We start from the raw sequence: 12,781 nt of genomic DNA, 5'->3' as shown, positions 1-12,781 counted from the left end.
ATTTAACAGGTCAGAGTGATACTCTCATTTTTTTCTTTTTCTTTTTTAAAAAAAGATTTTATTTATTTACTTATTTTTAGAGGGGAAGGGATGGAAAAAGAAAGGGTGAGAAACATCAATGTGTGGTTGCCTCCTGTGCTCCCCCTACTGGGGAGCTGGCCCACAACCCAGGCATGTGCCCAGACTGGGAATTGAACTGGCGACTCTTTGCTTTGCAGTCCGGCACTCAATCCACTGAGCCACACCAGCCAGGGTTCTCATTTTCTTAAGAGTTCCCTCAAAAATGTATCTGGTACAAAAGCTAACAGGGAGAAATAAAGTAAGTATATTCCCCATAGTTTTTGTTATACTAGAATTTTATTCTATTAAATATTCTAGATATTTACCACCTCCCATGTATTTTCATCGGATTATTTGTAGGAATGGGATTCAACTCGGAGTACCAAAAAAATCATGCCATTCCTTTCTCAGTGTTGGCTTCATCAGAAACCCAGCAGTTCTGCCGTGGCTGGTGCGGCTCGGTGGCTGGAGCATCATCCTGTGCACTGAAAAGGTCACAGGCTCGATCCCAGTTAGGGCACGTACCTAACCAGGTCGAAGGTTTGGGCACCACTCAGGCAAAGTATGGGAGGCAACCGATGGATGTTTCTGTCTCTCTTTCTTTCTCTTTCTCTCTCCCCGCCCCCTTCCTCTCTCTCTAAAATCACTGAATATATCCCCAGGTGAGGATTAAAAACAAAACCAAAAAACCCAGCAGTTCTTTTAACTTCTCTCCCAAATGTTAGCCTTTGGATAGGAGTAGCCTATCCCCAAATCCCAATGTCTGTCTGGTGGCAAAGGGCAAAGCCAAGTCCCAAGGCTAGTGAGCCATCGTCACATGACTGGTGCACAGCCTGGTTCTGAGGTCGGCAAGCCTCCGGAGTGCTCATAGGCCAAGGAGGCATTTGACCGTGAAACCAAACTGAGGAGGAGTGCAAGGAGCTGTGGGGTAGTTAGACATGGCCTCTGTGTCAGGACTCTTACCAGGACTCTTACCAAACGAGCTGCCGATTAAAGTAGGGTGCTAAGGCTTGGTGCTAGGGCTCACATCATGAAAATCCGCTCCTCAGAGCACTGGGCCCTGAGTGAACAATAAACTTTCAAACAAGCAAAAACAAAAAACCCAAACACAAACAAATGCCAAGCAGCAGCTAGCAAAATGTAGCCTGTCCCACACCCACCCCCTTCTTTCCACCCTGGGGTTCTAAGGAACACATTAAAACAGACCCAGGGAGAGGAGAGTTGGAGGGAACTAACTGAATCAAATGATGCGCTGATGCAGAAAATCCCTCAGGCCTGGAGCCCTGGGAGCCTAGCACATCTCTTTACAGGTTCGTCCACGAGCATGACCCGGTGGACAGCCATGGAAGCCCAATTCCAAATCTCCTCAACAACAGGGAAATGGGAGGCAAAGTCCTTATCTTCACCATGCCCGTTCCATAAAAAAACTTTAAAAATTAAAAATAATTTTAAAAACCAACCCCACAAAATAGTTGGCATATACTAAATATACAAGCTACTGGCCTTGGAGTCACTGAACCTACGACAAGGACCTGTCTGAGCAGATGGGACCCCACAGAATTAAAACGGCCCTTTCGCCAGGAGGTGAAGGTAACAGAGGTGCCCTCAGGGCTGATTCCCTGTAGAGAGAAAGGCGTACTTTCCCTCTCGCCATCTTCCTAGCTCTTTAGAACAAATCTCTTAATCCAGGAAAAACAAGTGTCAGAAGTGTCAAGATTTTTAAAAGTCAAGATTTTCATGGTAGAGTTATTTCTAAAAGCAAGACCGACTCAACTCTTTCCTTTCATCATTCCTAGACACCCGGCATCGGCTGGCACGGTTCTCTGACAGTCAAGATGCAAAATATTTAGGGGAAAAACCAGGGCAACATTCACACCAAGCAGTCGTGGTGACTTGACTCTGAATGTCACACAGGTTGGACACTAGGATAAGCATCAAACCGAGTTTTAAAACCATCCCCCCCACCTTTTAAACCTCTACTGTGACCTGGTATTGGAAAATGGGGTCAGACTGGCACCCACCATTTCTCTGTGGAGATATACAGCCCCAGTGCTGGCCGAGCGACCTTTCCCACACTGCCTCTGAGGTCCACTTTCGGTCCCTTGGCCAGTTTCTCTCCCGAGACTGACAAAGGCTGGCTGAAAAGTTGCTTTGGTGATGGGCACAGATTCTCTGCCTGGCCGTCCCCACTCCGGGGGAAGGCCCAGCTCTTAGGCACTACTTTCCAATCAATGCTCTGGAGGCCAAGGTATTGCCCCTTTCCAGTATTTCTTCTGAGGCCCTTGGGCAACCGTCGTTTGGCAGAGTCAGGGTAGTAGAAGCCACAAACTCTCTTTTCCAGACCACTTTGCTCACCTCATTTAAACTGTGGAGTCTTGATTTATTTACCAAATTTTAATCACCAGATGGGTGCACTTTAAAGTAGCTGATTAACAGTGGTATTGATTGAAGCCACACAACCAGACACCAGGAGCTGTGAAAGGTGTCACATCACAGCTGTCCGACTGACATTTTCTAGCCCCTCAAAGAATGCTACCAACCGCACAAAAGCGTCACCTACCCAGAAGGCCCCAGCTTTTCTTTGGATTCCACAAATTCTTGTCCCATCTTCATTTTCTCCCACTCTTCCTTCCGTGTCTTGATTTTACGTGGGTTTATGTTCCCTCTATTTGGATTGTCTTTCTTTTCTTTCTATAATGAAAAGAAATAGAAGATCCTTTGTAAAATATTTTCCAAAGCTCTCTACAATTCCATCCACCCTCATGGATGCACACCCCACAGATGACTTGCCAGACAACGTGCTGTCATACATTCTGTATGACAACATACAGAATTTATGGAATTACTGGGTTTTGAGTGACACAGAAGTCACCTAATCCAAACTACCTTCTGGGCTCAAACACCTCTAGTGATGAGAAACTCACTACCTTTTTGAGTAACTCATTCATGTTTTTGAGCAGCTCTAATTGTTAGGAAGTTAGTAAATAGCTCCTTGTTACTGGCTCTGCCACAAAGGTTAGTCAAGAGAAGTGAGAAGTAATGACAGCTATCGATAACTGAGGCAGATATAAGGAAATAGTTAAAACAAAACAAGAGAGCCAACGAGGGATTCTTCCCTGTTGTGGCTGACTAGCCCCTGGCACTCTCTTGGGCCTCCTGGCAGCCATGCTAATGGGATTGTGAGGTTGTAACTGATAGGTCATACTTGCTTATATACATCACTGGGAGTCTAAGGGGAGAGGAGTATCTCCTGAAACTAGGCCTATGTCCCTCCCCTGCCCCACCCACCAGTAGTGAAGGTGTTAAGTGCTCCTGTTGCAAATCAAACACTGTACAGCCTTGTGCTGATCTCTGAGAAATGAGCTGCAAAACTGGCAGGGAAGGGACTAGCCTAGCTTGAGTGTCCAGCAGAGCCAGGTACAAATTGCAAGAGAAATAAATGGTGAATAGAAAAGTCAATTTCTAAAACTCAGCCTGAATATACTCAATTGTTAATAGTGCTGGGGGGAACAAACACATTTTTGGTGTGATTTAAACTTTCATCTTGGTTGTGCTTGGAGTGGACACATTTTTTTTTTTTAAAGAGTTTCACCTGGCATCCAAGCAAGCAACCACTTGGAATGATTACTTCACATAAGACTGGCTTCCTTTTTATCCCCCCTCCACAATCGTGCCTACTGATGTGTAGAACAGAGGCCCCTTTCCCCTCACCCTATGCTTTCTCTTCTCTTTCATGATATCCTTGGTGTCCTGCAGCATCTTCTCCTTCCAAAGATCAAAGAAGTACGAAGGGTCTGTGTAGAATTTGAGTGCTTCTTTCCCATCGTCCCTGGGATAGAAATGAAGATAAGTAGCTGTCAGTAGACAGATGAGCTCCTAACCAAATCCAATATTCCAAATACCTACCAGTTAGCAGTTTTTACACTAAGGAATCAAGAAGTCATTCAAATTGATTGCATACTTCCTCTCCCACACCAGCATTCCAACACCTCTTGAATGCCACCTCTGTATTTATCTGGCTTTTAAAGAACCTTAGCCTTACTTTCAATTCCTGGTAGAGGAATCTGCATGGTCAGGACAAAGAATGGGCTACAGCAGCAGGGAATCCTGATTATTTCTAATGATCTGCGTGGCTACAGCCATCTCCCTGAGGATACCTGGATACCCTGGCACATCAGAGGGGATTTCTGCCATTGGTTCCCTTCCCTCGCACCAATTTCCCTGGACCCTTTAGAAAGCATCTGTGGCTTCCCATCTACCTAAAACCTGTGCACACACATAGGTTCACATTTGTACACATGTATACACACATACACATCAGTGTGTAAGTGGGCAGCTGTTATTCCTCTGTGAAAAGAGATAACCACAGCACTCCACCTTCTTGCTCTCTTCTAACCTAGCTCAGCACCTACCCCAACTCCCCAACCACTAGGGGGCCCTATTGAGAAGATGGCTAAATGTTTTAGGACAGACCACAAGATTTAATTACCATCTCTTAGTGGCTGTGACAGAATAGAGTGAGTTACTGAGTGTTAAGGTAGGAGTTATCTTTTAGACTCAATCATACTGGTTAGAATCCTGCCCTTTGGCACAAGTCTTTCACTTTCCAGAAAGCATATGCTTAGGGGTAGACATTTATTTTAATACTATACTGAACTCAAAAGAAATAGAAAGGCAATTCTATGCCCTGGCTTCCAATCCTATCACAACATACAGAAAGCCGGTCCAAATCAAACACTAATGATTTTTATATTAAATCTTGTTGATTTAGCTACACCTCTTCTCATTTCTGTTAGGCAAAATTCAGATAAGTGAGAGGAGAAGGTTAAAAAGGAAAACACCATTACCTAAAAAACACACCTGCTTTACATCACTTGCTCGTCCTACCCTACAGCACCCTACCACACTCCCTTTAGTATCAATCAGGTGTGTGCTTCCTTCTGCCCCACAACTCCTCTGCCCAAATCCAACTGAATGATAAAGGCTGCAGAGTCAAATCTCTGTTCTACGATGCCAGTTAGCCCCTTTGAAAGCCAAGACACATTAATTTCACACAATAATAACATAGGAGAGATGCCATATACATTCTTGGTATCTGTGTGAAAAGCCACCATACTCCCATTCTGGGCTCCCCAGATCAGGTGGGTGTCCTTGAATTCCCCCCCATAAGCTCTACTTTGCTGTATACCCATGTGTCGCAGAAGATACCTGCCTTCAGTTATCTGTAATTACTTTTTACCTGTTCCAAAGATATTTATAGATGCAAGCAAGATAAATATTTGCTTTCTGCCTCTGCTTGGTGGTTATTTGCAGGATGGTAACACTACCAGGCCATGAGAGGGGAAAGGCTTGAAGGTGTCTATAAGGCTACCTTCTTTTTTTAACATCCAGCCCGCAGTGTAGGTCCTTTCAGAGGGGAATGCTGGAAGGATGTTCAAGAAGTGAACAATACTCATTTGGAAGAATGCCAGTCACTCCGTAAGCTCTGGAAGGACCCTCAGGACCCAGAACAGCCAGTCCACAAGGCTGGCCCCACTAACGCACCCAAACATCTGGTAATCTAGTGGTTTCCGGGTAAGTGGGAGCCTTGCTAGAATGTTGCCCCTGGGATGCATGCTATAGGACTGTCTTGTAACAAAGTCCTTTTGGTTCTGTAACAACTAAATTCCTTGGATGGAATCCAAGATGGACCTGGCCACACCACATTAAACTCTGCGGCATGCAATACTACAGCAAACTTTCACAATATATTACACTTACGATGAATTTCAGAAACCCAACAATAACAGGTGACAATGTTTATGTGGTAAATGTTAGCTTCTGCTGCCACAAGCAACTCTGGGGTAGGTAGTAAGCTTTTTGATACAATTCTCTGAAGTAGACAGTATCTTTAAATAAAAAGATAATCTAGTATTTTAACCACGGGCCAAAAAAACAGAGAGGAGCTAGCCAGGTTACCTGTAAGGGGTAAGGTTGTTGAGAGGTGGAGGGGCATCACAGGTGTTGTACGTTTCCAAGACAGGCACTGGGAGAGAGTTTCTGTCAAAAAGCTTCTGGTCTTGTGTGGTGGAGCTTCGGAAGGCCTTCCGGGTGTTGATTCCCTGCAGTGACACTGCGGGGAGAGGGGAGGCATCAGAAAATGGACGGCAGGATTTTGGAGCAAACACTGAGTCACACCAGCAGGAGAGGCCGCAGCTGCTCGTTTCTCAGCTGGGGCTGTCTGCAGCCAGGTTTCTCCTCCACCTCTGGGGAAAGCCCCACAAGGCTGTCAGCTGCCCAGCCATTTCACGACCAAACAAAATGAGGCAACACAAAGGTTTACTATGTGGCCAGATCTTGCAGGCCTCTCCTGAGGAGAAATGAATCTTCCAAGTACTTTTATGGTAGCAAAGTAAGATTGGGGGAGGGGGTTTGAGAAAGGGAATTGGGGGAATGGGAGAGGGAATGTGTGGGAGTGTGGCAGAGCTGAAAAGGCTTCTCTGCCCCACCCAGATTGGTGTCATTTCAAAGCAGAACTCCATAGGTCTCTGCAATTTTCCCCTCACTCTTCTTTATAAATCAGGAAAAAAATTCTAAGCAACTGCTCAACAGAGCCTGTAAATGCTGAGCTCAGCTTCCTTACCTTCTTCTTCCTTGGGATCCAGCTGAGTGACTTTAACTTGTAGGCGGTCAACCCTCTCAGCAAGGGAGCTTACCCGAGAGGCAAAGGTATTTGCTTGAGTAAAGAGCTCTCCAAAAATGTCCTCTGCATATTTACCTGAAAGAAGAGAGAAACCAAGTCATTAGTGGATAAAAGTGACATAAAGGGTCAGAAAAACTGGCTATTAAAGATCATATTGCACCCCCCCCTCGGGATGGGCTGGGTCATATAGAGATGCTTGGTCTTGGAGGTGGAGACAGATCCTCCAGAGCACGGACACTCTGCACGTGGTCTATAACTGAGAGTCTTCTTGGCACACTCTGAACAGTCAGAAACCTCAGAGCAGGCTGCACAGAAAGGTGTAATACAAAAAAAAAAGAATCCTGGAAGGGAAGACAGTATGTCTACACATTTACATATAGTGCTAAGTCCCTTGCTACTCTGTAAAAGCACCTTGTAAAATGGTTCTGGAAAACAGACAGATAGTTAGAAGGACTTTCTAGCTGTCTACAATTAACATAAAAAATAAGAAATTATACCCTCAGTGAAGCCTTAAAAGTATATTGAACAACCATGATGAGTAACAAACGATATCTTCGAGGAGCCTTGAACTAACTTATCAGCAACTCACGCAAAGACTTACAACTTCTAAGGGGTGAAAAGCTTATTTTATGTTTTATAACCTACAATTCTGAAAGTCTTGCTCTATAGTCCTTCAAATCTACATCTCAGGGAAAAAGAGAAGCTGAACCTCCCTGAAAAACAACATACCAGTAGTCTCTCTCCACAATAGCTTGTGTTGTTTGTTTTTTAAGAAAAGAGTTCTGTAGATTTCTGTATTTTCAACCCTGGAATGCAAGGAGAATTTGCAGGCAAAGGGACATAACAGCAATTTGACGCTACCTTCGTATTGTCATTCCAAGCCACAAAGCACATTCTTGCTAGGAATGAAAAGTGGTTCATACAAACATACCATCTGAGTTTTTTACTTGCAATAGCAAAGGCAGGCTTAAGTGACTGCTCAACCAAAAGATAATTTCTTTGAGAACTATTTAAAGTGGGCTCTGATTTTTAGCTTCTAAACTTCTTTTATGCTTAATCCACACGTGAAAGGAAAAAAATTAGTCCAAAAGGCCAAAACTGCACCTTCTCAGGCGAACTGCGACTCACCTTCCCAGTGTCACCTAAGAGTAAGGATAAGACCAATCAACTACATATTTTGAACTGCTGGTACATTTCATCAATAAGGAGTTCCTAATCAAGAAAAGGAGCAAGTCTTTGTAGGCTGAACGATTTTGTTACTGAAACAACCATGGGAAGCTCCTGGGCTCAAAGGACTCAAATTGGCTAACAAACTGCACTTCTACTGTGCAGACTGAGGATCCTCCCTGATCTCTGTCCATAATATGACCAAATTCCTGTAAAAACCGCACTGCACCATGCTCATCCAGGTAACAGAAAACTGTGAATGTAAGGTTAAAGCAGAGAAACGTGCAACATTACTTTTGGGAAATAAACCAGGCTCAAAAAATCTTGTTGTCCATCAGCTGTTCTGGAGGAAAAGAAAAACCCAAATTAACTTACCTTTAGGTCATCAAGAGAGCACCCAGAGTTTCCTGCTGCTTGGGGAAGGGAGAAGTGATAGTGGGAGTAGAGGCTTACTGTAACACAGGGACTTTCAGGATAAAAATCTTACAAAGAAACCCAACATATAAAAACAATAACACAAAGAATGCTATTGGAAGAGAAAGTGGGGTGGTGTGAAGGTTTCCCCACCATCACATTGCACCAGGCCCTAGGCATACTTAGAACTACAAGATGATACATGGAGAGGCCAAAGCCTTCCGACCAGAAAATACAGATTTAAGTCTCAGTTTTTTCTATTTACACCTGTGTGCTCTTTGGCAAATCACAACCTCTCAGCTTCAGTTTCCTCATCTGTAAAACAAGTATAACTGTATCTACCTCACCGAGTTGTTGTCAGATTAAATGAGCTAAAAACGTAAGCTGTTACAATGAGATTCTTCCTTATATTGTTCAACCATATCAAATGACTTTTAAGAGTGGGAATAACTAAATATCCCAAGTTGTATGCTTAGAGAAAATTTTAAATACAATTCCAGTCTGTAATTTGATAGTCCCTATTCTTCAAGTACTAACAATTAGTCTGACCTTAGGAGAAAACCAGAGTGCCTTGTTCTGAGTTAAATTTCACTCATTCAGATTACCAAGACAGATCCACTATGACACTGGACATCATAATAGATACCACACTTTGTAAAAGATTCTGGAAGCAGTAATCAATTTTTTTTCACTTTACAGTAGAACTCTTCCAACAACATCTTACGTTGAACTAGAACAGGTAAAACTGATTTTAAAAAGGTGAAGCTCTCTTGCTGAAGTCTGAGTAGGAGCCTTGGAGTCCCCCCCCTCCCCGTACGTACACACACACACACACACACACACACACACACACACACTGGCATGGCCCACTACACTTGGTTAGAAAACCCAATATCAGAGCATGATTTCTTTTTTAAATATTTTGTTTCTTTTTTTATTTTTAGAGAGAGGGGAAGGGAAGGAGAAAGAGAGGGAGAGAAACATCAATGTGTGGTTGCCTCTCACATGGCCCCCACTGGGGACCTGGCCTGCAACCCAGGCATATACCCTGACTGGGAATCGAATGTCGAGCCTTTGGTTCACAGCCCATGCTCAATCCACTGAGCTACACCATTTAGGGCCAGAGCATGATTTCTTAATGACCCTAGTGGGGGGTCCCACTTACCTAGGCGGTTAAAAGTGCTCACTGGCTGTGCCTTTATTCCTAAGATATGGCAACCTAGTATGTGAAATACCAATCTCACTGCACTAAGGGAAAATAAGAATTCTGGATATGCTATCACAAAGCAATCCGCAGCTGTGGAATTTTCAGTTTTGCGCTTTATCCATTCCATAATCACACTTCCTTTACTAGCCCAAGCACTTCTGGTTACAGTACAGTGCACGAGGCCAAGACCATGAGCTTGAAGCACATGTGAGCCCATTCCTGTGCCCCTCTCTGCTAGATGAAACCCCAGCATTTTTCAAAACCTGGTTCAAATGTAACCTTTTTATGCAGCCTTCCATGACCTTCTTTATTCTCCCACCTGGGCTCCCACTCCCTATAGATAGTATTCATTCCTTCCTTTTCTGTATTCACTGTGCACCAACAGCATGAAATGCTGAAGAGAATACAGGTATGAATCATTCAACAAACATTTACTGAACTTCAACAATACATGATTTCTGCCTTCAAAGAACTTTTAAGAGATATAGATAATTTTCAATATGACATGGTAGGTAATAATATATTAATATAATAGGAGCTCAGAGGAACACTTAGTCCAAATTTAAGGGGGAAATCCCTAAGCTGGGCCTTAAAGATCAGCTAGAAGGATGGCAAGTGCTCTCCAGGCAGGGGGAACAGCAAGGGCACTGCATGGAGGTATGAGGAGAGTATGCACTAAGAGGAACTACATGTAGTTGATAATTCATTCTTTCTTCTTCCTTTCCCCCCCTCTCTTTTTTTCCTTTTAAAGGAATCTTTTTAAAGACTATAAAACGGGAGAAGGCATATTGCAGAAAATGAGGCTGGAAAGGAAGGCAGGTCTTGAAGGGTCTTGAATGCCAGACCAAGGAGCTTAGATAGTCCCTTAATGAGGAACAAGGGAGATAGTTATTAACATTTGCACTCTTAGTTTAAAAACACTTTTTAAATGACAGAAGTCGGCAAAGCCTTAACTTTAAAAAATTCAAACAATTCGGAATTATAAAAATAAAAAGTGAGATTTGTGTTTTGGGCAGACCATTGTGGCAGGGGTATAGGTTTAAGGTTTATAAGATATTTAGATTTCTAGATTTAAGGGGGTTGATCAGAGAAAGGAAGGCCAGAGGGAGGCTAGGGTAGTAGATTAGGAGAGAGTCAACAGAGGCCTGAGCCAGGGCCCTACTGACAGAGATGGAAGGGGACTGAGATGAGAAATCCTTAGGAAGTCTGACCTGCCTCTCACTGGCTGTTCTCTCTGTAGGCCAGTTACTTATTTTTTTGAGCCTTCATTTCTTCATCTGAAAAATGGGAATACCACCACCTACCCTCACAGAATTATTGAGGATTAAATGAAATAAATTATGCCAAGATCCTATTTAAACCTGGCATAAAGTAGGCAATTACCAAATGTGAGTTCCCTTTTTCACCCTCTGCCCACTCTCCCCTGAGGAATTGTTTATTTCTGTCTCTTCTGGTAGATTATAAACTGCTGGGAAGCATAGACCATTTCTTTTTTTTTTTTTTTCTTTCTTTCTTGATTTTAAGGAGAGAGGAAGGGAAGGAGAGGAAAGAAAGTGGGGGAGGGGGGAGAGGGAGAGAAACATTGATTTGTTGTTCCACTTATTCATGCATTTATTGGTTGATTCTTGTATATGCCCTGACCAGGGATCGAACCCACAACCTTGGTGTATCCAGACGATGCTTTAACCAACTAACCAACAGAGCTACCCAGCCAGGGGCGGAAACCATTTCTTGTTATGGCTGTATCTCTCAGCATCTGGCACATAAAATATGTTCAGTACATGTTTATAGGATGAATAAAGGGCCGGTCAGCTGCAGGATGTAAGGAAATCTTGCTTCTGTAGGCATGAGCTGACCCTGGCCCTCAGATCAGCTTCCTTCAGATGGAAGTGGTCTGATCACAAGTGGAAGAGTGAGAATGGCATCCATCACCACTACCCTGAAAAAACACCTGAGAGAGAGCATAACTCCTGCTGAGTGAGAATAAGAAGGATCATTAGCTAGCTGTCCTTTGTCTTATGGAGAAGGAACCAGTGTGTGATTGACTTCCACCTATTTGGCCTTCTCAGGGTGACAGAAGCAGAAATGATGCTTTTAAGAAGCAGTGAGGCTCTCTGCAGCCTTCACGTGCTTCCCTGTCAGCCGCCCTGCTGTTGTACCGCTGTCAATGTTCCTTTGTGTAGGACAGGCATCGACAGGGTTTCGTTTCTTCGCGACACCCCTCCAGGTTTCCCTAAGCCCTGGATCAACCAAGATGGTCTCTGAGCTAGATGAAGGCTTAGGAATCTTAGACCCCATACATCATCTGGTCACTGAGCTCTATCTCCTCAGGCCCCCATTTTAAAGGCAGGGCCAATTACCATCTGGGGGAATGCAGGCTTTCTTGATATTCCATTGCCTTCACTAAGGGCAGTGATGCGATAGCAGGGGTGAATATCTGAAATAATTCACACGAAGATGCCTTTGCTAAAAAAAAAATCACTAAAATGGCATTTTGACGGAAGTTCTTATGGGGAGCTGGAGTGGCACTAGATAAATGCACAGCCTATCCGAGCATCTGCCCTTCCCATACCTCAACTTCAGGCAAACAAATTCAGCTTGATTCAGAATGAAATCCAAACCACATGCACGTACCCCACCCAATGCAGTCTCATTCATTCTTGCCAATTAAAAAATAAATTACAGTTAAGCTGGCTTTCCCTCAGCTCCAAAACAGACTGGGCTACTCCCCCATCTCCCTCCTAGAGAAGAATGGCTACAGCTACAATTTGTGTCACTGTGTGCTCACGCAGCTTGCAAAACTCCCAATACCTCAGAGACTGCAGAAGTAATTTGTACCCTGAACTTGGACCTGGGGGCTTGCAGCACAATTAAATGTGTACCAGGGTAGACAAGTCTGCCAGAATCTCTCTGAGTGCATGTTTGCTTTACTCCTCCTTGGGAAGAAAGAGGAGGGGGTGTGGAATGTCGGGGAGATAAAGACTATTGGCACATTTGAGGCTTCAACAAAAGTCAGGCTACATCGAACAGCTCGTGCAATTACAGACACATTCCCTAACCCAAGATACTGCTCTGTGAACCTCCCACTTTACACACAGAGAATTCTGCTCTGTCATTCCATCTGCAGTTTCTGCTGCAGCCCTTCCTGCCACCCTTCCCACAGATTTCTTCTGAAGCAGGTGGAGAGGGAGGTGGAGGGAGTCTAGAGGGTGGTGGCAGATGAAGACAAGGTTGAGGGAAAGAATCTGTAC

At 43.9% G+C, this 12,781-nt stretch overlaps 1 protein-coding gene across 3 annotated transcripts in view; it reads right to left on the bottom strand.

The window, feature by feature from the left end:
- The window catches only part of WASF2 (WASP family member 2), a 71,445-nt gene that overhangs the window by 7,556 nt on the left and 51,108 nt on the right, over positions 1 to 12,781 (bottom strand). For all 3 annotated transcript variants that reach the window (XM_037149753.2, XM_037149754.2, XM_037149755.2), the window contains exons 3-6: positions 6,683 to 6,817; positions 6,019 to 6,172; positions 3,772 to 3,889; positions 2,621 to 2,751 (exon numbers count right to left, since the gene is read on the bottom strand). In XM_037149753.2, the coding sequence (XP_037005648.1) occupies positions 2,621 to 2,751; positions 3,772 to 3,889; positions 6,019 to 6,172; positions 6,683 to 6,817 (538 nt within the window). The remainder of the gene's footprint in view (positions 1 to 2,620; positions 2,752 to 3,771; positions 3,890 to 6,018; positions 6,173 to 6,682; positions 6,818 to 12,781) is intronic.

The sequence above is a fragment of the Artibeus jamaicensis genome, unplaced genomic scaffold, assembly GCF_021234435.1.
Source record: "Artibeus jamaicensis isolate MK-2021 breed Jamaican fruit bat unplaced genomic scaffold, CSHL_Jam_final scaffold_847, whole genome shotgun sequence".
Classification (NCBI taxonomy): domain Eukaryota; kingdom Metazoa; phylum Chordata; class Mammalia; order Chiroptera; family Phyllostomidae; genus Artibeus; species Artibeus jamaicensis.
This window is presented reverse-complemented; position numbering and strand designations above follow the sequence as displayed.